Source organism: Hypanus sabinus, chromosome 3 (genome assembly GCF_030144855.1).
Source record: "Hypanus sabinus isolate sHypSab1 chromosome 3, sHypSab1.hap1, whole genome shotgun sequence".
Lineage (NCBI taxonomy): Eukaryota > Metazoa > Chordata > Chondrichthyes > Myliobatiformes > Dasyatidae > Hypanus > Hypanus sabinus.
Window position 1 is genome coordinate 50,997,505 of NC_082708.1, and position 24,516 is coordinate 51,022,020.

At 40.8% G+C, this 24,516-nt stretch overlaps 1 protein-coding gene across 2 annotated transcripts in view; it reads right to left on the reverse strand.

Annotated features, from left to right (window-relative positions):
• The window catches only part of LOC132390758 (glutamate receptor 4), a 232,903-nt gene that overhangs the window by 124,091 nt on the left and 84,296 nt on the right, over positions 1-24,516 (reverse strand). For both annotated transcript variants that reach the window (XM_059963307.1, XM_059963308.1), the window contains exons 4-6: positions 19,976-20,160; positions 7,970-8,023; positions 3,348-3,509 (exon numbers count right to left, since the gene is read on the reverse strand). In XM_059963307.1, the coding sequence (XP_059819290.1) occupies positions 3,348-3,509; positions 7,970-8,023; positions 19,976-20,160 (401 nt within the window). The remainder of the gene's footprint in view (positions 1-3,347; positions 3,510-7,969; positions 8,024-19,975; positions 20,161-24,516) is intronic.

A 24,516-nucleotide genomic window follows, 5' to 3' on the forward strand; every position in this document is an offset into this window, starting at 1 on the left:
ATAAATTTATTATCTAAGTACATGTCCGTTACCATATATTACCCTGAAATTTATTTTCTTGTGGGCACTTTCAGGAAAAACAAATACACACAGTCTCAGTGAAAAACTGCAAACAACAATGATGGAAAAGACAACAAACAGCATAAATACAAAATGAGAAAAAAACTTAGTAATATTTATGCTTGTCTGCCTGCATGACCCAACTGAACCCAAGCAAGAGCCGGTGTCGTCACATCCTGACCTATTTGCTCCATTGACCCCCCGTAGCCTATCACCCCCATACTCTGCAGTGAACTCTCCTCCAGCCTGCACTATAATTTAATAATCTGTGGCCAAAGCACCATTTTCCCATTCTATTGCCATAAGCCTCGACTCTTTCGTAGCACAAGTGTTTGTCAATCTCTGTAACGGATCCACCTCCACTCCTATCTGGGGTAGAGATTTCCAAGAAGTCATAAAACTCCGAGAAGAAATTCTTCCTCACCCCTTTCCTAATTGGAGTACCGCTTATGTTGAAAATGTCCTTCCTATTTATAGCTATCTCCCTGAGGCCCCTAGCCTGTGAATGCTTCAGATTTTTCTATACAGCATCAACTTTTGATCTTCCAAAAGTATTAGCCTAACCATTCAACCTTCCTTCATATGTCAGACATATCCTAGTCAGCCTTCTCAGCACTGTCTCCAATACATGTATGGCCTTACGTAAATTTGGACTTCAAAATGGTACATGATGTTCACCAGCACCCTGTGTCAGAACTTCCCGCCATCTCCCTTGCAGTAAGGCCAACATTCCATTAGCCTTGCTGCATCTGCAAACTCACTTTTTGTTTGCAAGTTCCTATTGTACCACTTTGATTTATAGAATAGCTTCATCTAAATGATTAATCACTTTTTCTTTCTCCTTTTCAAAATGGATAATTTCACATTTTTATGACGACTTCTTGTCCACTCTTTTTTACCTTTACAGGCTTTTTTACATCATTCTCACAGCCTGCTAGCTCATCCATCGCTATATTATCAGCAAATTTGACCACAACAATGGTCCCTTCATCCAAATCATTAATATAGATAGAGTATCACTCAGCTCGAACCACATCATCAAGTTTGCCGATGACAGAACCGTGTTGGGTCTCATCAGCAAGAATGGCGAGTCAGCTTACAGAGAGGAGGTGCAGCGGCTAACGGACTGGTGCAGAGCCAACAACCTGTCTCTGAATGTGAACAAAGGAGATGATTGTTGACTTCAGGAGGGCACGGAGCGACCACTCCCTGCTGAACATCGACGGCTCCTCGGTGGAGATCGTAAAGAGCACCAAACTTCTTGGTGTTCACCTGGTGGAGAATCTCACCTGGTCCCTCAACACCAGCTCCACAGCAAAGAAAGCCCAGCAGTATCTCTACTTTCTGTGAAGGCTCAGGAAAGTCCATCTCCCACCCCCCATCCTCATCACATTCTACAGCGGTTGTATTGAGAGCGTCCTGAGCAGATGCATCACTGCCTGGTTCGGAAATTGCACCATCTCAGATCGCAAGACCCCGCAGCGGATAGTGAGGTCAGCTGAGAAGATCATCAGGGTCTCTCTTCTTGCCATTACGGACATTTACACTACACGCTGCATCTGCAAAGCAAACGGCATTATGAAGGACCCCATGCATCCTTCATACAATCTCTTCTCCCTCCTGCCATCTGGGAAAAGGCTCCGAAGCATTCGGGCTCTCATGGCCAGATTATGTAACAGTTTCTTCCCCCAAGCTATCAGACTCCTCAATACCCAGAGCCTGGACTGACACCTTACTGCCCTATTGTCTTGTTTATTATTTATTGTAATGCCTGAACTGTTTTGTGCACTTTATGCAGTCCTGGGTAGGTCTGTAGTCTAGTGTAGCTTTTTTTTTCTATGTTGTTTTTTTACGTAGTTCAGTCTAGTTTTTGTACGGTGTCACGTTCATCATGGTCTTGAAAAAACGTTGTCTCATTTTTACTGTGTACTATACCAGCAGTTATGGTCAAAATGACAATACAAGTAACTTGACTTGACTTGAATCATATAGAGTAACATGGTGGTACAATAACCTCACAGATCCAGGTTCAATCCTGATCTCCAGACCATTTATGAGGAGCTTGCACATTCTCCTGACAGTCCATGATTTTGCCCCAGGTGACTCAGTTTCCTCCTACATCCCAAAAACGAGCTTATGGTAAGTTCATTGGTTACTGCAAATTACCCCTAATGTCAACAATGACAGTGGTATCAGGATGGGGTTCTCTGTTTCTCTGCTTTTACCCTGTTAGTTTGTCCAGCACTTCCACCCCTTCCCCAAGTCGCGGTGCTGCAACTATCTAAGGTGATCCTAAATAATTATTTAGAACCATTATTGTTTCTCTATTTTCCTAGCACATCTTCTCAGGGACCAATGTTTACTTCAGCTTCTCGCTTCCTTCTTACATGCTTGAAGAAGCTCTTTCCCCTTTTACATTATTTGGTAGTCTACCCTCATGTTTTATCATTAACTACCCTTTGCAAGTTTTGAAATTTTTCCCAGTACTCAACCCTACAACCGATCTTCACTACATTATATGCTTACCTTCAATTTGATCCTATCCTTAACGTCCTGGATTATTTTTCTCCACACTGGAATACATCTTTGCTGAGTCCCATAAGATACCTGCTTATCTACTATCTTTCCTTTTGATATATTTTTCCAATCTACATTAATTAATTCTGCTCTGATACTACTGTAATGTCATTAGTACATTAGCTTCAGACTGCAAGTCAATCACTCTGCTACAGATATTCTCACCTTTGAATACTCTATGCTCCCTTTCCTACTATTGACTCAAGACCATTGCTAGCAACAACTGAAAACAGTAATTCTATTTGGTCAATAGTACAGCAATTTGGGGAAAGAAGTCTTAAGCGGGAACAATTGGTCAATACAGGATCATCACTGCTACTCATTGAGGACTGATTGAACAGAAATTTGCTGATTGAAAAGAAAACTACAGAATTGCTTCTTCATACCATTTTTCAAGGTGTCATAAGTTTCACAAACTATGAAAAGTGCATGACAGAGAATAGGTGTATTACTTCACAATTCTATTTTAACTTTAGTTCAATAAAGGTCCTGAGATTCAAATGTCTGAGTAAAATTTAGAAAACAATTTTGCCTGGGAATTATATGGCCAACAATATATGCCAATGACGTTCCCTGTATGCCACCTGGAGGCTTTAAATCATTTAAAGATACAGGACAATGGTTACCATATCAGTAGAATATCAACATGGTAAATGCTAACCCACAGATATTTTGAGTCATTGCTGCTTTTCAAAAGGTTATAATTGTACCTTCAGTTGAGCGTTGTCTGTTCCAGGAAACTCCCTCTGATCCAGCTTCTTCCAGCGTTGCATGAATTTAGTAACAACCGGTCTACTGTAATCCACGATTTGGAATCCTGTTACATTTGCTCCTCCATGCATGAATCTATCCAATGGGATATCCTTGAATCCCTGCAATTATAATAGGAACCATTATGCAAAATGCTCTTACTCATCTGCCCACTTTAACTAATGGAGTATTCTAAGATTTCCTCGGTTTTGCTGGAATAAATGGCTGAAACGTATGTATCCCTTGCTGGCAATTTGGAGGAGAATCAGTAGCAACATCCTTTTCCAGATTGTCATAACACTCAACCCCAAGTTCTGGAATGAAGCTTAATCATGCTGGGCTGAGGAGATGGATAAATTTCTCTTCTGGCCGCTCAGCTACAGTATAGGCCAGCTGGAGTTGCTCCATTTACTTGAATGAGGTAGATGTCATGAACATGAATTGTAAGCATTTAAGTTTAACTTAATTTATTTTAATTAATATTAACCTTCTAATTCAATATTGAAGGTTGTATAAATATTAAAAGACTCTACGTATACACCAGGAAGTTATAGGCCAGTGAGTTTGACATCAGTTTTGGGAAAGTTATTGGAAGTTACTGTCAAGGACTGTATATATTTGGATAGACATGGACTGATTAAGGATAGTCAATGTGACTGTGTGTGTGGTAGGTCATATCTAACTAAACCTAGAGAGTTTTTCAAGGAAGTTACCATGAAAGTGGATGAAGGCAAGGCAGTGGATGTTGTCCATATGGACTTCAGCAAAGCATTTTTGGTAAGGTCCCGCAGAGGAGGCTGGTCATAAAGGTCCTGTTGCCCAGCATTCAAGATGAGGTAGTAAATTGGTTTCAACATTGGCTTGGATTAGGCAATGGATTAGGGTCCCAAAGAGGGTCGAGAACACAAGCTGACTTGTGGAAAAGATCAGAAGTGGGGCATGGGGTCATGATAGACTCCATTTTGAAGCATCGAGGGAGATGGAAGCATTGAGGCAAATGCAGATCGGGGTTCAGTGACCAGTCCCAGTGATCGCTACCAGGGCAATGATGGTCAGAAGCTGGAATGGGAGCATTCGGACCCAGCGTGGCTTCACTTTTCATGGAAGGACAGAGTTCATGTGGCTGCTCTCCTCGAAGATGTTTTCAATATTCTGAGATATATGTGATTATTGGACTGTATTTTATATTGGTCTCCTTTAGTTTTTTGGTGTTTTTTTCCTTGTTGTGGCTGATAGTGGGTGGATTAGTTCTTGTGTATGGGGGGAGTTGGGGGTTTTGATGCTATTGTCACTCTTCTTTTCTGCAAGTGAGGAAGTCATGGATTTGATGTTATCCTCACTGTTATTTTGCTGTGGGGGAGGGAATTGGGGATTTGAAGTTATTGTTGCTGTATTTTTTCTGCCAGGAGGGTTGGGGGATTTGATGCTATTGTCAGTGTTTTATTCTGCGAGGGTGGGGATGGGGGGTTTTGGGCTTGAGAGTTTTGTTTCTTTTTCATGTGGGGGGGGATTAATGTCTTTTCTTTCAACAAATCCCCTGGTTTTTCAGTATTTCATGACTATCTGCAGAAGACGAATATCAGAGTTGTATTGTACATGCATAATTTGAACCTCTGAATCTTTGCGGCAGAAGCCAGAGAGAGGTAGTAGTTGCCTCTCTGACTGGAGGCCTGTGACTAGCGGCGTGCTGCAGGGAGCGGTGCTGGGTCCGTTGTTATTTGTCATTTGGATGATAATATGGTTAACTGGATCAGCAAATTTGCAGAAGACTCTGAGATTGGGGGTGCAGTGGACAGTGAGGAAGGCTATCATGGCTTGTAGAGGGATCTGCATCAGCTGGAAAAATGGGCTGAAAAATGACTAATGGAATTTAATACAGACAATTTCGAGGTTTTGCACTTCAGTAGGACCAGCTAGGGTGGGTCTTATGCAGTGAATGGTCGGGCCCTGAGGAATGTGGTAGAACAGAATGATCTGGGTATACAGGTCCATAATCCATTGAAAGTGGTGTCACAGATAGATAGGGTCATAAAGAAAGCACTTGGCTTTCATAAATCAATGAACTGAGTACAGGAGATTGGATGTTATGTTGAAGTTGTATAAGATATTGGTGAGATGTAATTTGGAGTATTCGGTGCAGCTTTGGTCACCTACCTACAGGAAAGATGTAAACAAGGTTGAAAGAGTACAGAGAAAATTTACAAGGATGTTGCCAGGTCTGGAGGACCCGAGTTATAGGGAAAGATTGAATAGGTTAGCATTTTATTCCTTAGAATATAAAAGATTGAGAGGAAATGTGATAGAGGTAAACGCATTTATGAGAGGTTCTAGATAGGGTAAATGCAATCAGGCTTTTAAACACTGAGATTATGTGGGGACTACAACAAGAGATCATAGCTTAAGGGGAACACGAGGAGAATCTTCTGCACTCAGAGCATCGTGAGAGTGTGGAATCAGCTGCCAGCACAAGTTGTCCACGCAAGCTCGATTTCAACGTTTAAGAGAAGTTTGACAGGTACATAGATGGTAGGGATATGAAAGTCCCAGTGCAGGTCGACGGGAGTAGGTAGTTTAAATGTTTTTGGCATGGTCTAGATAGGCCAAAGGCCCTGTTTTTGTGCTGTACTTCTTTACAATTCCATGACTCTATGACTGTATTAGTTAATTATGTTAATTAAATATACTATTTCTTACTTTTTCAAAGTAAGGGTAGACAAAACTACCACAGCATGATCTGTTCAAAGGCGTTGAGGTGGCTGGGGGGGGGGGGCTTTAAGGCTTGCTATCTGAGATCTGTTTTGCTGCTTGTGATCTGATCCAGCCACAAAAGCAGAGTCTCCAGCTCATCTAGATTTGCCCGAGTATAGGAGATTACTGTGGCTACAAGAACCACATGGGAGACAAGCAGATGACGTTGGCCAGTTGACCATTATCAATAAACTCTCATTCAGACCTGGCTTCGTCCAGCCTTTTGTAGGAGTATTTTCAGATCCTTAACATTAATTCTTCTTCATTATGTAAGGCAAGAACAATCAGATGTTTCAGTTTTGCCCACAAAAATAATGCAGAGAGCCTTTGGATTCAATCTGTCAATCGATACAGTATTCTCTTCTCCCATCCTTTGTGTGTTGAGTGCATTGGTTGTCAGTGTGCAAAGGTCCCAAACGAAAGCAGTTCGACAGGGGTACAGGACAAGCCTGAATACATGATCTCTTTAGTATGTGGAGCCATTGCAAGATTAAATTCATCCTTGACCTAAGCTGGCCAAGTAAGAGTAAGCATGAAAAATGGGGACCTTGCACATGGCCCAAGAACTGCAGGTGTGGTGTGACACAGACCTTGCTTCACCTGCCGGAGAACAGATTCTGGTGAAAGATGTTGCTGGCACCAACTGACCAGCATTGAAATGTGGTAATTACGGAAAGGAGTATGACCTTGTTTGATTGCCGTGAAGGAAGAAAACATTAACTAATTAAAGACAGTGAGCTGTCAGGAAAACATGTACTGAATCATGGTAGTTGCTTCAGAACAGCAAGAGGTGATCCAAATGTGGTTCTCCCTCCCTCTTCGTTTTTCTATTCAAATATGTGAAGCAACTATGTTTTCAAAGTGAATTTATCTAACCCATGCAATTTTAAAAGTGTTTATCTCATCATGACTTTATTACTCTAGAGAAAAAGGGGCAAGTATTTTGAATTGCTTCTTACATACTCTGGTGTTAATGTGTGGAATGGTCATTCTTTTTGGCACAAAAAGTCTTTCTCTAATTGGGCATTCTTAGCTAACTCTATAAATATAACTCCATCAGCGACTAATAAAAGCTTATTAATACCTGTTTATTCTGGTACTGCTTTTTAAAAATTTATTCATTAGATATTTGCCTTGTCAATGCAAGTGTTCATTGACCTTAGAACTTGGTGTCCCTTTGAGACATTTCAGGGTACAGGCTGGATTATTGCTGTAGCTCTGGAGTCAGATGTGAACAGTACAGTAGGCTGCTTTCCCTCCAGGACATTATGGAATCAGGCTGTTTTTTTTAAAATGTCAATCCAGTAGTTTCATGCTGACCATTCCTGTAAATAGATCTTTTTAACATTCTGAAATTGATCCAATTTAATTGAATTTAAATTTACCAGTTGTTTTGGTGGTACCTGAACTCAAATTTTGGATTATCAGTCTGTTTCTTGGATTGATACTCTATTAATCACTATATTTCCATTATATACTTAAAATGCTAATAAGGTATTTGTTTTATATGTGAATTTTTTCATGAAGCCTTACATTTTTCAGGGAACTTTATATATATATAAAACATTGCCACAATGTCCTTCTGCATCCTGTATTTTTCTATTATATCTATTTCTTCTTTCCTCACTGTTTTCTACAATGTAATGCCAAATACCTATTTATAGTTGGGCCATGTCAAAACCACAGCTTTAGCTCTTTGGCAATCTCCCTTCAACTACTCCAGCAGGACATCCAAAAGGAGGAAATCATAAACCAAACTTTGTTGAGACTGAACTTTTAAGATGAAGCTAGAAGACCCTGCTACTGAATAGGTAGATAATAATCCAGTGCTCACCAAGTTCGCTAGGATGTAATGGTAGCCTCTGACGTGTTTTCCGACACTTACAATCTAAACAAAAAGAAAATATGCAGACATTATTCATCAGCATGGAGTAACACAATTCAACATTTAATATTAGTAACTGCTAAACAAGAATGCTTTAAGTTATGAATGAAGGATGTCTGATATTTGGTGTTTCATTTTGGCAAATGGAATTTGAATTTGGGATTGAGCTCTCTATTCCATGGTGTTCTTCAGGCTGAAAATTGAAGGAGAATCTTCCAGATCCCCACTACATCCCATTAGCTGGCAGGGGCTATTCCCAATTGCATAATTTCCAAGAAAATTACATCCACGTTAAGCCCTGAAGCTCTAACCACTCTCATGCATGCCCTGACTGTGGGTTCCCTACTCAGCTTTCTGAAAATACTTTAATAAGCTGAGGGAATGAGGAAAGTGCTTACCTCAGGGGTTGGCCGAGAGCAATTAATAAATGTCACTCCTCTCTTAGGTCACTTTGCAGGCTCAAACTCCCCTACAAGAGCAGCCCCTGGAGCAGGAATCTGTATTCACCCCTATTGCAGAGTGGGCACCACTGGTCATGGACCAGGTGCTGGTAAATACGCTGAGTACAGGTAAGTAGTTGACAGTCAGAATGGACGTGATTGTCTGAAACCTGCTTCTGGGCTGCGTGATGGGTGGAGAACACTCAGGCACTATAGTGCACTTTTCTGCCCTGACACAGAATGTCCATTTGATGTATGTATCTATCCGTTATACAGAGCCGCAGAGGCGTGGTGGTCCATTTTTCCCCTCTGACCTCTGGGGCCTGAGATAGAATGAGACAAGTCGTTTTATTATTACTGCAAAATCTATTTTATATCCCATTAATGCCATGTCAGATGGATTAATTACAGACCTTCCAAATGTCAGTCGCTTCTCACTTTTCTATAAAATAGTGACCTATTGGACCATGTGTCACTTTTGAAAATGAGCATGGCTCCATATGTTTCAATGGCTTCGAAATCTATGCCACTCTTGCTGATTAGAAATGTCATTTCCACCACTCAGCAACGTTGATGGCTTTGTTAATTATATTCTCTTATCATTCTACAGTTAACATCGATCCCACTCCTTGCCAATGCATCCAGAAATAACCGGCTGACTGCTTTTATGGCCAGTTTGGTGGGGTGGGGGGAAGGGACTGAGAAACATAGTGGCTGATGCTGCAGTCCAAATCGGTTAGGCTCAGCTGTTCTGTCTCTTGATGTGTGCAAAGCAGACTCGGTCAGGGGAAGCAGGGCTCCGAACCAGAAGTAAAGCTGAAATATCCTATGATAATATTGCACTGAGAAATGCTGAATTAAAGGGGACTATGCAGATTAATACACTTGGCCCACAAGTCAAAACAATCCTCTTCTTGACACTCTGCATACAAGCACCTTTTCACAAGCGAGCAGCTCTGAAGTTACATAGGCCCATGACCATAATCAGCTATTTCTTTCCAGTATGCAGAGGAGAAAAATGTTTCTTTTCAAACTGATTAGGAGGAAAACACAACTGTCCTGGACTTTTATCATGGGGAAAGTCAGAGAAATAGGGAGGGAGGCAGAAGAAAGGAATTAATGACCACAGCATCTGCAGTGTGCTTTGCGTTTATGGGCCAATTAGTCCTGCAGAAGAGTTTCAGCCCAAAATGCGGACTATCTATTCATTTCCATAGCTGCTGTCTGACCTGCTGAGTTTCTCCAACATTTTGTGTGTGTTGATAAGGAAGTAGGCTGGATGTTTAGAACACACTTGCCAAGGTTTAGATCCACCCAGCATGCTTGTGTTATCATTTCTGGGAAGAGGGCTTCCCTCCACCCTACAGGGCCAGATGAGAGGTAACTGACAAAGGACAAGCCTCCAACACTGGAATTTATCAGCAGATTCAAAAGGACACTCACCCAGCACTAACATGGCACTTGAAAACTGGTTCACCCAGTCAGGGGGACTCCAATACCTTAACTGGAAACCACAGAAAGGGTGCGGAGGAGATTTACAAGGATGTTGCCTGGATTGGGGAGTGTGCCTTATGAAGACAGGTTGAGTGAATTCGGTCTTTTCTCCTTGTAGTGATGGAGGATGAGAGGTGACCTGATAGAGGTGTACAAGATGATAAGAGTCATTGATCGTGTGGATAGTCAGAGGCTTTTTCCCAGGGCTGAAATGGCTGCCACAAGAGGGCACAGTTTTAAGGTGCTTGGAAATAGGTACAGAGGAGATGCCAGGGGTAAGTTTTTTTACACAGAGAATGGTGAGTGTGTGGAATGGGCTGCCGGCAATGGTGGTTGAGGCGGATATGATAGGGTCTTTTAAGAGACTCCTGGATAGGTACATGGAGCTTAGAAAAATAGAGGGTTAAGGGTAACCCTAGTAATTTCTAAGGTAGGGACATGTTCGGCACAAATTTGTGGGCGGAAGGGCCTGTATTGTGCCGTAGGTTTTCTATGTTTAAAATGAAATGGTGGACAAACTTAATAAGTATTTTGTGTTAGACTTTGCGGTGGAAGATGCTAGTAGTGCGCCTGAAATTCAAGAGTGTCAGGAGGCAGAAGTGAGTGTAGTTGCTACGACTAAGGAGAAGGTGCTTGGAAAGCTGAAAGGTCTGAAAGTAGATAAATCACCTGGACCAGACAGACTACACCCCAATGTTCCGAAAAAAAGTAGCTGAAGAAACTTCAGAGGCATTAGAAATGATCTTTCATGAATCACTAGATTGTGGAATGGTTCTACGTGACTAGAAAAGTTCAAAAGTCACTCCACTCTTTAAGAAGTGAGGGAGGTAGAGGATAGGAAGTTACAGGCCAGTTAGCCTGACTTCAGTAGTTGTGAAGATTTTGAAGTCTATTATTGAGGCTCAAGTTTTGGGGAACTAGAAGGCACATGATAAAATAGGACAAAGTCAGCAAGACTTTAAGGGGAAATCTTGCTTGCCAAATCTGTTGTAATACTTTGAAGAAAAAACAAGCAGGATAGACAAAGGTCCTGACTAAGGGTGTCGGCCCGAAACGTCGACGGTGCTTCCCGTTATAGATGCTGCCTGGCCTGCTGTGTTTCACCAGCATTTTGTGTGTGTTGTTAGGATAGACAAAGGAAGTTCAGTGGATGTTGTTTACTTGGATTTTCAGAAGGCCTCTGACAAGGTGCCACTCATGATGTTGTTAAACACGATAAAAGTCTGTGCTACTAGTAGGGGTAGAAGATTGGCTGACTGGAAGGAGGCAAAGAGTCAGAATAACAAGGGCTTATTCTGTTTGGCTGCTGGTGATCAACAGTGTTTCGCAGGGGTTGGTGTTGGGACCACTTCCTTTCATATTACATATCAACGATTTGGATATTGGAATTGATGGCTTTGTGGACAAGGTTGTGGACGATACAAAGATAGATGGAGGAGCAGGGAGTCTGCAGAAGGACTTGACACAGGTTGGGAGAATAGGAAGGAAGCGACAGAGGGAATATAGTGTTGGGAAGCGTATAGTCATGCACTTTAGTAAAAAGAGTAAAGGTGTAGACTATTTTCTAAATGGGGAGAAAATACAAAATTCAGAGGTGCAACGAGACTTGGGAGTCCTTGTGCAGGATTCCCGAAAGGTTAACTTGCAGTTTGAGTCAGTGATAAGTAAGTCAAATGCAATGTCAGCAATTATTTCGAGAGGACTAGAGTAGGAGAGCAAGGGTGTGATGCTGAGGCTTTATATGGCACTGGTCAGATGGCATTTCGAGTATTGTGAGCAGTTTTGGGCCCCTCGTCTAAGAAAAGATGTGCTAGCAATGGAGAGGGTTCAGAGGAGGTTTACAGCAATGATTCCAGGAAGGAAAGTTTCAGTGTTTGAGCACCATTTGATGGCTCCGGACCTGTATTTGCTGCAGCTTAGAAGAATGTTGGGATCACCTATATGAAACCTATGAAATATTGAAAGGCCTAGATAGAGTGGATGTGGAGAGGATGTTTCCCATTGTGGGGGAGTCTAGGACAAGAGGGTACAGCCTCAGAATAGAGGGATTTTTATTTAAAACAGAGATGAGGGGGAATTTCTTCAGCTAGAGGGCAGTGAATCTATGGAATTCATTGCCACAGACGGCTATGGAGGCCGAGTCATTGTGTATATTAGAGCAGAGTTTTTTCGGTTCTTGATTAGTCGGGGCATCAAAGGTTATGGAGAGAAGGCAGAAGAATGGGGTTGAGAGAGATAATAAATCAGACATGATGGCATGGTGAAGAAGACCTGATGGGCCTAATGGCTGAATCTTGCTCCTTGGTCTATCATCTAAATCGGAGGTGGTTCTCATGACAGCTCAGGTCAAATAGATTACCTGTTGGACAGCCGCTGATCACATGATCAAATGAGACTGTAAACTGGATAGTTGGATAAGTCCAGTTAGTTTAGAGGTTCATGAACTTAAATTTTTCATTTAAGTCAAATACTTCATTAAATTAATTAATTCTCCAAATGTTTATTAGCGTCTGCCTCTGCAACTAACTCACAGCATACAACGAGAACATGCCGCAAGAGCAACACCACTTCAGTATGAAAAGAAATGGAAAACGGAATAAACAGAGGGAAGAATGGAAGACAATTTCTCGACAAGTTTACTTGCCTGGAAAAACATTTAAGCATATGTGCCTTGGCAGCTAACAATAGTTTCTCTCAAGTGCTCACTGCTATAAAATTCTAGTGCAGATAAGGCCCAAGGCAACATATGCAATGGAAGAGAACTTACACATTTAACACGGCCAATGGCTTTTCCTCCACTTACTTCATCAGTATGTTATTGGGATTTCAAGGATTAACTGGGAGTATGGTGGTGGAGGGGGGGAATGTTGTGTTCAGCTGTTTGTGAATTGCTAGGATAGTGTTGAGCACGTGGAAATATAAAGGAGGTTCTTAGTGAACAACCCATTTTTTTCTTTGAAGTTAACCCACTTGAAGCCGCTTTCTAGCACCAGACTCCAAGGGGTAGGATCTGAGGAGACGTAGTCCCCATAAGGTGGCCTGATAGATTTTGTGGATGTTCTACATAAGTAGTTCACATACTCTGTAGGGCCTGCAAGCATGAGAGAAGATTACAGAAGTAGCATCCAGTTATGTATAGTCTGCCATTCCTCATGAACAGAGATCTCTTGATGTAAGGCCAGAGAGCATAGAGGGAAAACTCGCACTTTCAAACACCAAGGTAAGTTGTGATTTTAGTTACAGGTCATTTTCTCTTAGAAAAAGAAGTGTAGCAAAGAAAATGGCAATGAATGCAAGCTTTTCTCAGTCTATAAAGAAATCTTGCACATTCTTGTGGCATTCCCTGGTTATTTATTTTCAATGAGGTACTTCTGAAACCAACACCAACTTCCAGTCAGCAAGATCTCACAATTATCTATTAAATCAATAAGCTTACTATCAGTAAGAAGCTTTGAATTGAATTGACTATTTCTTAGATCCTTCACATACATGAGTAAAATCTTTACGATACATTGCCGTCTAAATGTGCAATCATAGTAATTTATAATAAATTGAACAGTCAATGTAACAGCAATACACTCAAATCAGTGTGAGTTAATCAGTCTGATGGCCTGGTGGAAGACGCTGTCCCACAGCCTGTTGGTCCTGGCTTTTATGCTGTGGTACCGTTTCCTGGATGGTAGCAGCTGGAACAGACCGTGGTTGGATTGACTTGGGTCCCCAATGATCCTTCAGGTCCTTTTTTCACACCTGTCTTTGTAAATGTCCTGAATCATGGGAAGTTCACAACTGCAGATGTGCTGGGCTGTCCACACCACTCTCTACAGTCCTGTGATTAAGGGAGGTACAGTTCCCATAACAGGCAGTAATGCAGCCAGTCAGGATGCTCTCAATTGTCCCCCTGTCAAAGGTTCTTAGGATCTGGGGGCCCAGACCAAACTTCCTCAACTGTCTGAGGTGAAAGAGACGCTGTTGTGCCTTTCTCACCACACAGTTGGTATGTACAGACCATGTGAGATCCTCGGTGATATAGATGCTAAGGAGCTTAAAGCTGTTCACCCTCTCAACCCCAGATCCATTGATGTCAATAGGGGTAAGCCTGTCTCCATTCCTCCTGTAATCCACAACCAGCTCCTTTGTTTTTGTTTTTGTTTTTGAGGGAGAGATTGTTTTCTTGACACCACTGTGTCAGAGAGATGACTTCTTCCCTGAAGGCCACCTCGTTATTGTTTGAGATTAGGCCAGTCAATGTAGTATTGTCGGGGAAATTTAATTACCAACTTAGAGCTGTGGGTGTACAGTTATGGGTGTACAGGGAGTAAAGGAAGGGACTCAGAACACGGTCCTGTGGGGCCCCTGTGTTGAGAGGCAGAGGGGTGGACGTGAGGGAGCCCACCCTTACCACCTGCCAGTGATCTGACAGCAACTTTGTTTTGGTGAAATAAAATATTCTCCTGCCATTCTTCATATAACTGCATGGGAACTTTTACATTCACTTGGAAGAGTCGGCAGGCTTAACCTCCCATATAAAGATGGCACCTCAGTTACATTTACATAAAATCTGCACTGAAGTCCAAAATCAAAATAGTAGAGGATGAAAATCTGGAATAGACCAGAAAGTGCTGGAAGTACTTTACAGATCAGGCAACATCTGTGTAGAACAATGAGTTATTTTTCAAAGACCTTTTAAATTTAGTAGCTTATTGGAGGTGAAATATCCCCTCTGAAACTTTTAATTCCCTATCTCTCTACATTCTCTCTCTCCTTTCAGCCTGACCTGTGGAATACTTCCAACATTCGCAATTTCATATTTGTACTCCTGTCCCTGGAGCACAGTACGACTGCTGACATGGCTGAGATGGTATCAAAAAGTCAACTGAAATGTTTAATATGTATTTCCAGCTCTATAACCCATGTTCTGTCCCACTAAATTTCCACTCTTGACTAGGTGAGGCATATTTCTTCAATGTGATGGTTGTTATTTGTGTTTGTAAGAATGCAAAGCAGCAGGGCGGTGAGCGAGACAAATTTAAAACATTTCTAGATGCCATGGGCCATCAAATAAACGAACTGGTCAATATGTGTTGGTAAACAGGAAGTATTTACCAACACCAACAGGAAGTGGTTAGGATCAAAATTCAAGAACAATTTTCAGTAAAATTACTCCAACCTGAAACTGCAACCTGAGTTTCTGTTAAAGGCCTGAAATTCTAACCTAGTTATTCAGGACCATCTCTATCTGCAAGGTAAAAAGTTAAATGTCAAGCCTGAACTCAAAGGCAAAAAGCTTGCTGGGCCCAATAGAAGATAAAAAAAAACAATTCCATTGGTGAATGTAGGGTCGATGGAACAAAGTCATCAAGAAGGAAATGCCATTGAAAAAAGCTAAAGTAATCTCTCAACAATCTTACTGTTTAATCAATGCCCTTTGTACTATTTTGATTTATGCAAAAGTTCATAGCTATAAACCATTTTAGTTTTATCGTGCTTTAATTTTTCAAAACATCATTGTAAGTGGAATTATTCTACATAATTAGTGCAAAATGAATCTGCAAGCCATTTTATATTTTATTTTCAAAAGTCAATGGAAAAGACGGAAAAGGGTTATTAACTGATTCCAATTTTACATTGTTGCATAATGTGAAAATCTACACTTCTTGCATTTGGCAAAGTCAAATCACATTCCAGACTTATTTTCACAATGAGGACCAAGGGACAAGTAAACATAAGTCTCTGTTTGATTTCCAGAAGGTCTATTCTCAAAAGGGACAATAAATCCATTGAGAAGAAGCCACATGTCAATTTACGAATTCAACTTAATCCTTTGAATGATGTCATCTTCTTTTCTGCATCTCAGTTTAATTCATTTAACTACTACAGTGGCAAACAGGCTGCAGCTGACACAAGTAGAGTTTAACTGATTATGCAATTCAGTTCTGGATTGTGCAGAATTAAGTGCTATTTTATAACAGACAGGTGCAAACTCAGTTGAAATGAATTCACAATAAACAGAAAAAGTTTTTGCTCAGCAAACTTCCAACTTACTTTTGTACCTTATCTTCTGGAGCAATCCCAAGCACTAGATCAGGTTGCTTTTCTTTAAATGTATTTGCTTACAATCCAATTTAATCACACACACATGACTTTCATGAAAGATTTTAGACTACTAGGTCTTTAGTTTGCATCAGTAATGCTTCTTTTGCTTTAGTCCATGTTTTTATTGTTTTATCTCTGCAGAATATCCTCGATGGTTGTGTGCCAGATTCATTTCCCGGGGAGGTACACGTAGTTTGCCCAAGTGACTGGTGAGCTACTTGCTACTTGCTACTCTTCTACCTACTCTTACCTGGAGCGGTATCATGCTCCCCTGAGCTGGCTTGTGATTGGCAGAAAAGTGAAATATAGCAGCTCCAGCCTTAAAAATTGCTTTGACAGTCAAATAAGTCAAGGCCCCAGGCTGACTGGCTGTCATAAGTGTCAAAAGACATAGAAAATTTGTGAATGCATCTGACAGTTAGAATCATTCAAAAAGTATTAAAAATTAATCATACTATTAAAAAGTGCAATGTGTTCTAAACTTTTGAAAAATGTTTTATTGAAAATAACAGAAACACCAGTAAACACAAGAATGGAGTTGCAGGACTCGCATCAGGTCTGATCTGGTATGAGCTCATGATATTTTTCCTGCACATTGGGTGTTTGATGGTTTCTTCTTTTTTAATGGGCTCTATTGGGTTTCTCAACTATGTATATAGTATACATACTTTGATAATAAATGCACTTTGAACTTCAAACTTTCAGGGGTTACTTTTCCAGTACAGACACTGCAAAACAATGGGACACTGGCACCCCACCACCAATCCCTCTGAATGTCAGAGCAGACAGAAAATCAACAGAGTTCGTCTCTCAGGGAATATGTACGGTACTTGTCTTCATGTGAATGACCCTCAGAAATGTTCTGCTTCTCCTCTCAAAAAAAACAGCCATGCATCAATGCTCGACCTGCCCAAGTCCCATCACAATGTCTATTCAAAAATACAGAATCACCCACTTTCTAAATCATCACTTCCTGTATCACCATTTCCTGCCTGGTTTACAGACAGACTTTGCTTTCTTATCAGACTGGATCTAATAACTTAAATGTTTTAATTGGTGAAGGTTGGCCTACTTCCCAAACATTTTGGGTGTGATCATGGCCGGAAGGAAAACACTTTACTGTTACCTAACCCACGAACTTTGTGGTTGATCCAGCCTGGATCATAGAATTTGTGAAGGCAAAGACAGCAGCATTTGCAATCAAATGGAGAGTCTGATTCTCTGTGACTGAGAGGTGATCTTGTGTTGGCTTTCAGTGGATGTAAAAGCGAAATCAGTGAGATTCCATTTCCACCGCCGAACCTCATTACTTATTCTCAACCATGGAAGTCAGCTGGCAGACTTCTTTCGAACTGTCATCTTTATATCCCAGGACAATAGCAATGGAGGCTTCTTCCAAACAGATAGTCTTCCCTGAATTCACCCTGTTTATGTTGCACATGCCTATCAGAAATGCTATTCAGAGACTCAGTGCTTCCAGTGTCAGTAACATTATAAAGGAGCAACAATTATCTTCAAGCTTCTCCATCAAAGTTTAATAGACTCAGATGTTTAAGCTATCATCAGCTCATACAGTGAGAGCTGATAATCATCATTACCTAATACAGTAGGTGGTCATTTGTAATCATCATTAATGCTTCTAATGTTTTTAATATAATGTAAGGTTCACTCCTGATGTCAGATATGATTTGTTGTTTATTACACGTCATAACAATAATTATTGTAACCACAGGAATGTTAATACTTAATTTGTGCTTTAAAAGGTACCTAATATAATCACTTGTTTATAAATAAATAGTAAATATGTTTACAATACCAAACAAATAAATTTGAATAGCAAAACGAGGCAGGACGTTTATAAATGGAATGGGGTGATGTAACATAGTGAGTGATGTCTTCCAGTACTCAAAGTCAAATATTTGCATGTGCTCACATTGCTGTGTATAATTTGCAAATGAGACAAGCAACTTGAAGAATTTATTTCTGCATTATGCAGGAGTCCGACCAGAAGCTGCTTTTGGCAAACAGCTTATAACAAAGTGAGTCAGAAACATTGGAACAGGGATATCATTTGGACCACTGCACCGTAAAACAGCTGAGCTTTGCAGGGGAAGCAAAGATTCCACTGTTCGGAATGGGGAGTAAGTAAGATTGTTGTGTTACTTCCAAACCTGCCCCATCATGTTTGATCTTTCAGCAATCTTTGACGAATGTGATCAGTTCACTCTCTTCCAACATCTCTTTACTGTCCAGCTCAAGTGAAGGCTGTAACTCGGCTCCATCGTGAACCAGCTATGAGTAACTCTTAATTTCTCTCTCAATTTTCCCAAGGATCTATGCTTGCCACTAGGCACGAACCACTTCCTCACTTACACCTTGTGTCTTTCAGACATCGTCCACAGTCAGAGGGTCAACTTTTCCTCCCATGGTCCCAACTCCAATTTCCAGGTCTCCTAATGACTATGTAGTCAGCTAACAGTCCAACACAACCTATAGGCATGTAAAAGTTGAAATTTCTTGATAGATTCCATCATGCCAGTTCCAGTCACAAATTTAATTCCTTTGCCAATGATTATGCCTTACCTCTTGGCCTTGCGATAGACAGAACTGAGACTTTATACAGCTCTGTCCTATTAAACCTCAACTCCAAAGCTTCACCATCGCAAAAAAAAATGCCTACTTTCACTAAAATTGTCTTTCTCCCTACACCAGTCATACTGATAAACTCCTCACGCATGATCATTCCAAATTCAATTCATGATCACTTCCAGATTCAACTTTTCTCATGCTCCCCACCCCCCCCCCCACCAGCTTCCCCTTTTCCACACCATAGATATTAACTCATTTTAAATTCTAGTACTCAGAATTCCATCAGGCCAATAATCTTACAAACCAATTCACTACGACCAGCATCAGGCCCTGATTCCCTCAACACCTCAGGTATAACATTCTCACTCTTCTACGTGAATCTCTCAAGATCTTTAACCTCCTGCAACTCTATCTGCTACAAACTCTGCCCTGCTCGGACACTGGCTTCTTGTGTATTTTGGGCTCGCCACCCTTTTGCCTCTTCGCTGGTAGTCCCGTGGAATTCCTGGCTTCACCTTGACTTACAGAAAAATGGGCTATTCCTATTTGCTTTGCACTATTGCCTAAAGTCAGTATTACTCGCATATTTTTATTGACCAGGGTTAAAAATAATTCTGTGATCTGCCACTGATTTGAAGCCAGTGGATGTGTGCAGGTAAGTTCCACTGCTACTGGAATTTCTTTTACTTCAATCGTTACTGCAAAGTACCCCAGAGTACGAATGTTTTGACATTGCTAGGTCTCAGTCTAATAAGTCTGCAAATAAAATGTATTCACTGTCAGCAATGTTATTGCTTTCATTTGTACCAATTTTTCAAGAATTCCACAGATTGATGCATGACAGCAACTTGTCAAGTTTGGTTAAGATTCAATACTTTACATTGACAGGAAACAGAATGTTTTGAAAACAATGCATACGTTTACTCAATGAGAAGAAACTGCTTTGGATATGGCGGATGCTTTACATTGAATGAGGTTGCAACTGATATTCAAGGATGAACAAATGCCAAATTGAAAAATAACATCAGACCTTGATCCTTCAGCTTTGCCGTTATCTTTTCAGTTTTCAAAGTATGAACATCCTTTGTTCTGTACAACACCACAGTATTCTCAGAATAATTTCATCTATCCTAATCTTATTTTAGCTTTGAGTTTGATGTTGAAAACCCACTGCAATCTCAAAGGTAAGTACTACTAGCAAGAACTTGCTGAAGGGAAGATGTAATCAGGGTTCCAGCTAAATAGTTTCTCCACAGTAGGGATTTCCACAACAAACAGTGATGTTATTGAGATGAGAAATGAATGATTAATATTTGATTGCAATCAATGGCATTACCTGTTCCATAATGTTGTGGAGCCTCTCTACTTCACAGTCTACCACAAATCTCTTTTCCTGTTTCCTTTCCAGGTCTTCTAAAAGCCGTCGGTAGCTGGCATCATTGAAATTCTCAATACAGATTGCGCTCACTTGCCAGCCGTTCTGCCCTGCTTTCTCCATAATCGACTGCAGGATGGAGTACCCTGTATTAGGTCACAAAACAAACTTAATTTAAGGAAATTGCACCTTTTGGTTGCTGGTAGATGACAGTGTTTGGAGGTCTCTAATTGAGATCCATCTATCTTTTAAGGAGTGGGATACATTGTTTAGGAGATCATCTGAACAAGAAAACAGTCTTTTTATGCCATGCAGCCCTCCTTGAGGAAATCTAAATTGTTGAAACAAATGTACCATCATATATCCTCAGTCAGTGTTGTTAAATACATTCTTTGCTACATCAGGACTTTGTAATTTACCTCTAAGCATTCAATTCCATGATGTTTTGGAGGCAGAATACAATGTGTGTTACTCCCATACATGACCAACCAGGGCTGAATTTCTAAACAATCATATTTTGATTTTACTTTGTCCGATATCACAAGGACAAGGTTTATTCAGGAGAAAATGAATCTTGGATACCTCCAGTGTTCATCATTCTCATGAAATGAGTGTGGCGTTGTTGTCCCTGCCAATGCTCCCCTTCTTCACACATCTGCTACACACCAACGATTCACCAGCTACTAGCTTAAACGGAAACGAGTGAGGCTCACTGAATTAGGGCTGCCAAGTTTTCATTCTTTATTCTCTTTCCACCAGTCAATTAGTGCATAACGCAATGATTGTGGCTGAAGCAGGTTTAATTTGTGGATAACTTTAACCATTTCCTGTGTGAAAGGAGTTATGATTATAACATGCATAATAGATCAGGCATCTTCCTGGCTCTAAACACTGACACAAAGTAGTAAAAACATGCAAAACTGGATCCATCTCATAAACCTCAAGATGTGTTCAAGTGTGACTGAAAGAAGGTGTGTTTTGACAAAATAAAAGAACAAACCAAAGATCATATTTTGGATTAAAATACAAGATTTTTCAAGTAAAGGACACCTTAAGGAAGGTCACAAGCTAAAAATGACAAATTATCTCAGCCAAATGACAATAATCAGGAGATTTTATCTGATTCCGTGATTAATATATCAATTAAAAATACGACGTATCTTCATGATTTAATTACCAAATATCTATTTATTCTATGTTTGCAAAAATGCAGTGTCAGGAACAAAATCTCATTTTGAGAACTGATAGCAGAAAGCACGTTATAGATGGTTCTGTGCCAGCCTCAGGCAAGTCAAACCTTTGACATATTACTGCACAGTAGAGACTGCATTGAATCTCAGCTACAGCACATTGCAGCAGCATCAAACTGCACTGGGAACTGGAGATGCTAAAAGCCGGTCTTTGAGAAAGAATTTATTACTGATTCAGTTGGACATTGAGGAAGAGGAGCAGAGAATTACAGGGTGGAAATGGCAGAGAAGGTAGTCATTTGATCCATCAAGTCCCTAGCATTACAATCTTATTAATCTCCAATCCCTCAATCTCCACATACTTATCCAATACCCCTGCTTTCCCTACATGTACAGGTATTGAGATTCAGATCAAAAATACTCTCATTATGTATAAAAATCTTTCCACAGATGCTGCCTCACTAGCTAAGTTATTCCATTTTAATATCTCGCTCTCTCACACACACACAAACACAGAGTTCAAGCTGGGTTATCAATGTGTTAAAATCTTTATTCTTCATATTATATTGTGCAATCTGGTGCAATATTAACTCTTTCACCTTTGTAATCACTTATGAAGTTGAGGGATGTGAACACTCACCATAATAAAAGAAGAGATTTATTTTTAGCAACACACACAAAGTGCTGGAGGAACTCAGCAGGCCAGGCAGCATCCATGGAAAAGAGCAAACATTTGACGTTTTGGGCCGAGACCCTTCATCAGGACCTTGAAATAGGTGCTGCTTGGTCTGCTGAGTTCATCCAGCATTTTGTGTGTGTTGCTTTGGATTTCCAGCATCTGCAGATTTACTCTTGTTTGTGATTTATTTTTAACTCATTTTCCGTTCCAATCAACACCTGATGTACAAAAGAGCACTGGCTTACTCTGGAGTACTGTCCGCAGATCCATCTGCCCTCTGTATAATCATGCTACACGTAACAGCAGTGAGCTATATTACAGCAAATACAGCAGAGGAATTAGCAATGCCAGAAGTAATTAATTCTTCATCCAAATGTGGTAACCTCTGGGATCTCTATACAATGCTACACTGACTCTAAATAGCTATTGTATTTGGAATACATCAGCGAGTGTGCGATGGTCGATTTGATTGCGATAAAGGAATAGCTTGTTAAACATATAGTAAGTACATATTGATGCCTTTACAAGGAATTTGTGTTTTTCAAAGGCACATTGTAAAATTTAAAGAGATTGAAAGCATCTTTTCCAACATGTCCACAAGTGAGCAAATGCTCAGTAAATGTTCAAGGCAGTTTATGGCACCTTCTGGTTACCAGCTGGCTCTTGTTGTCACATGGTTGTATTACTTAAAATGCCAGTCTTTAATCTATGAGATGCATTTCACACAATACATGCTCCCTCCTAAGGGCCGGTAATCCTTTTCACCACTGTAAAAAAAAACACAAAAGATATTTCCTTCTTGCCTTCTAAGTTAACAAGCCATCCCAATCCACTTTCAGAAAGGTTATTGAATATATGTGACATTAAGCAGCATGTCTGGGTGGATCCCCAAAAGCTTTGTCACACAGGTAGGTTTTAAGGAGCAGAAAGATAGGCAAATGCATTGAAGAAGGAAATGCCACAGCTTAGATCTGAAAGCCCAGTCACCAACAGAATGCTCCTACATGAAATATACAACATGAAGGTAGGCTAATCAAAACTCCAAGGAGCTCACTTTCACTGGCTGTATCAGATGTCCATCCGTATCAATAGCTCAGATTGCTTCTTACTTTTCTCTCCTTCTCCCTCGCCGACTCCTGCAACCAACTGTGACATCCTGCAGACAGCTCACAAAACTACTAGTTACTCTTCGTCTAAATATTCTTCCTCTGCTGAACTGCGATCGCGTGCAGACTGTCACTTCCACCTTAAGGATGTATTTTCGAGCTGACTAAACGTGGCACACTGATGATCTCCGGGGGATTCGGAAAGGACGGGGAGAGTGGCCATTGATTCATATGGTGGATGCTAACCCGGGGTAGTCTCCATTACTCCACGCCGGATAAGGCGTCGAGGATGAGAACGGAAAATGAACAGGTACTCAACGTCGCGGTCCCAGGCTGCAAGGTTTGATTCGTAATCCTCAACATTCAGTTGCTCAGCAGCTCGCGCCTGTGGACTCACTTTCGGGGTGTCTGCATTTCGGTGTTTAATATCCTCAGCAGCAATTGTGGCTATGGCTCACTTTGGGGGCTCTGCAGGTCGAGTTCCATGCGTCTTTGCTGAATCTTTTTAAATACCTGCACGATTTGACTGAGGCACTTCGGCACGGAGCTGGCTCAGCGGCTGTGGCCCGCAGCCGTTGACACAGCGTTGAACTGACTGACTGTGGCTGTGGCACAGGGCCACTGAACAGGCCTCACTCACCTCGGTGACCCGTGGAGGTGGACTCTGTTTCTGAGGTTTGATGTTTCATGTTCTATGCGCTATTTGCTCTTTTTTGTTTGCTCAATTTGTTCTTTTTTTTGCGCATTGGTTGTTTGATGGCTTTTGTTGTGCGGGGTTTTTCTTTAACCAGGTTCTATAGTGTTACTTTGTGGCTGCCTGAAGATGAATCTCAGGGTTGTAAATACACACTTTGATAATAAATATACTTTGAATCTTCAAAACTCTCTGGAGAGAATCTCTCCATTAATGAGAGAAATATCTCTTTGCAATTGTTAATGAAGTAGAGGAGCTCAGAGCAAAAATTTTAGGGAGAGGGTTTACAAAAGAGAAAAACATGGGGGGCTACTTTTGTACTCTAGGGCAATCCTAGGAGAGCAATTAATTTTGATAGTCATAGATAAAGCATTTGAATGTTTTCATGGAAGGAATAATGAACAATTCACCGCATCTACACCCCTTAGTTATTGAGAAGAGGAATGAGACTAAAAGGCAGCATGGATCCAATGGGCCAAATAGCCTCCTTCTCCGTCTTTGTATGTATAAGGTTGAAGGAAATAGAGTGGGAATGGGAATATGGATGGTGAACGGTACAAAGAATTGATGAGAGATGTCCCAGTCCTTGATTGAGATGAAGGAGCCTTCAAAACAATTGTCAGGGCAGTAACACTGAATAGGATTTAAAAGCTTGTCACAGAGTCATAGAAAAATTCAGCATAGAAACAGAGTATTCATCCCATCTAGTCCGTGACAAGCCATTTAAGCTACCTGCTCCCATCAATCTGAATTGGGACCATAGACCTCCATACCCCTGCCATCCATGTACCTATCCACACTTCTCATAAATACTGAACTTGAGCCTTCATGCA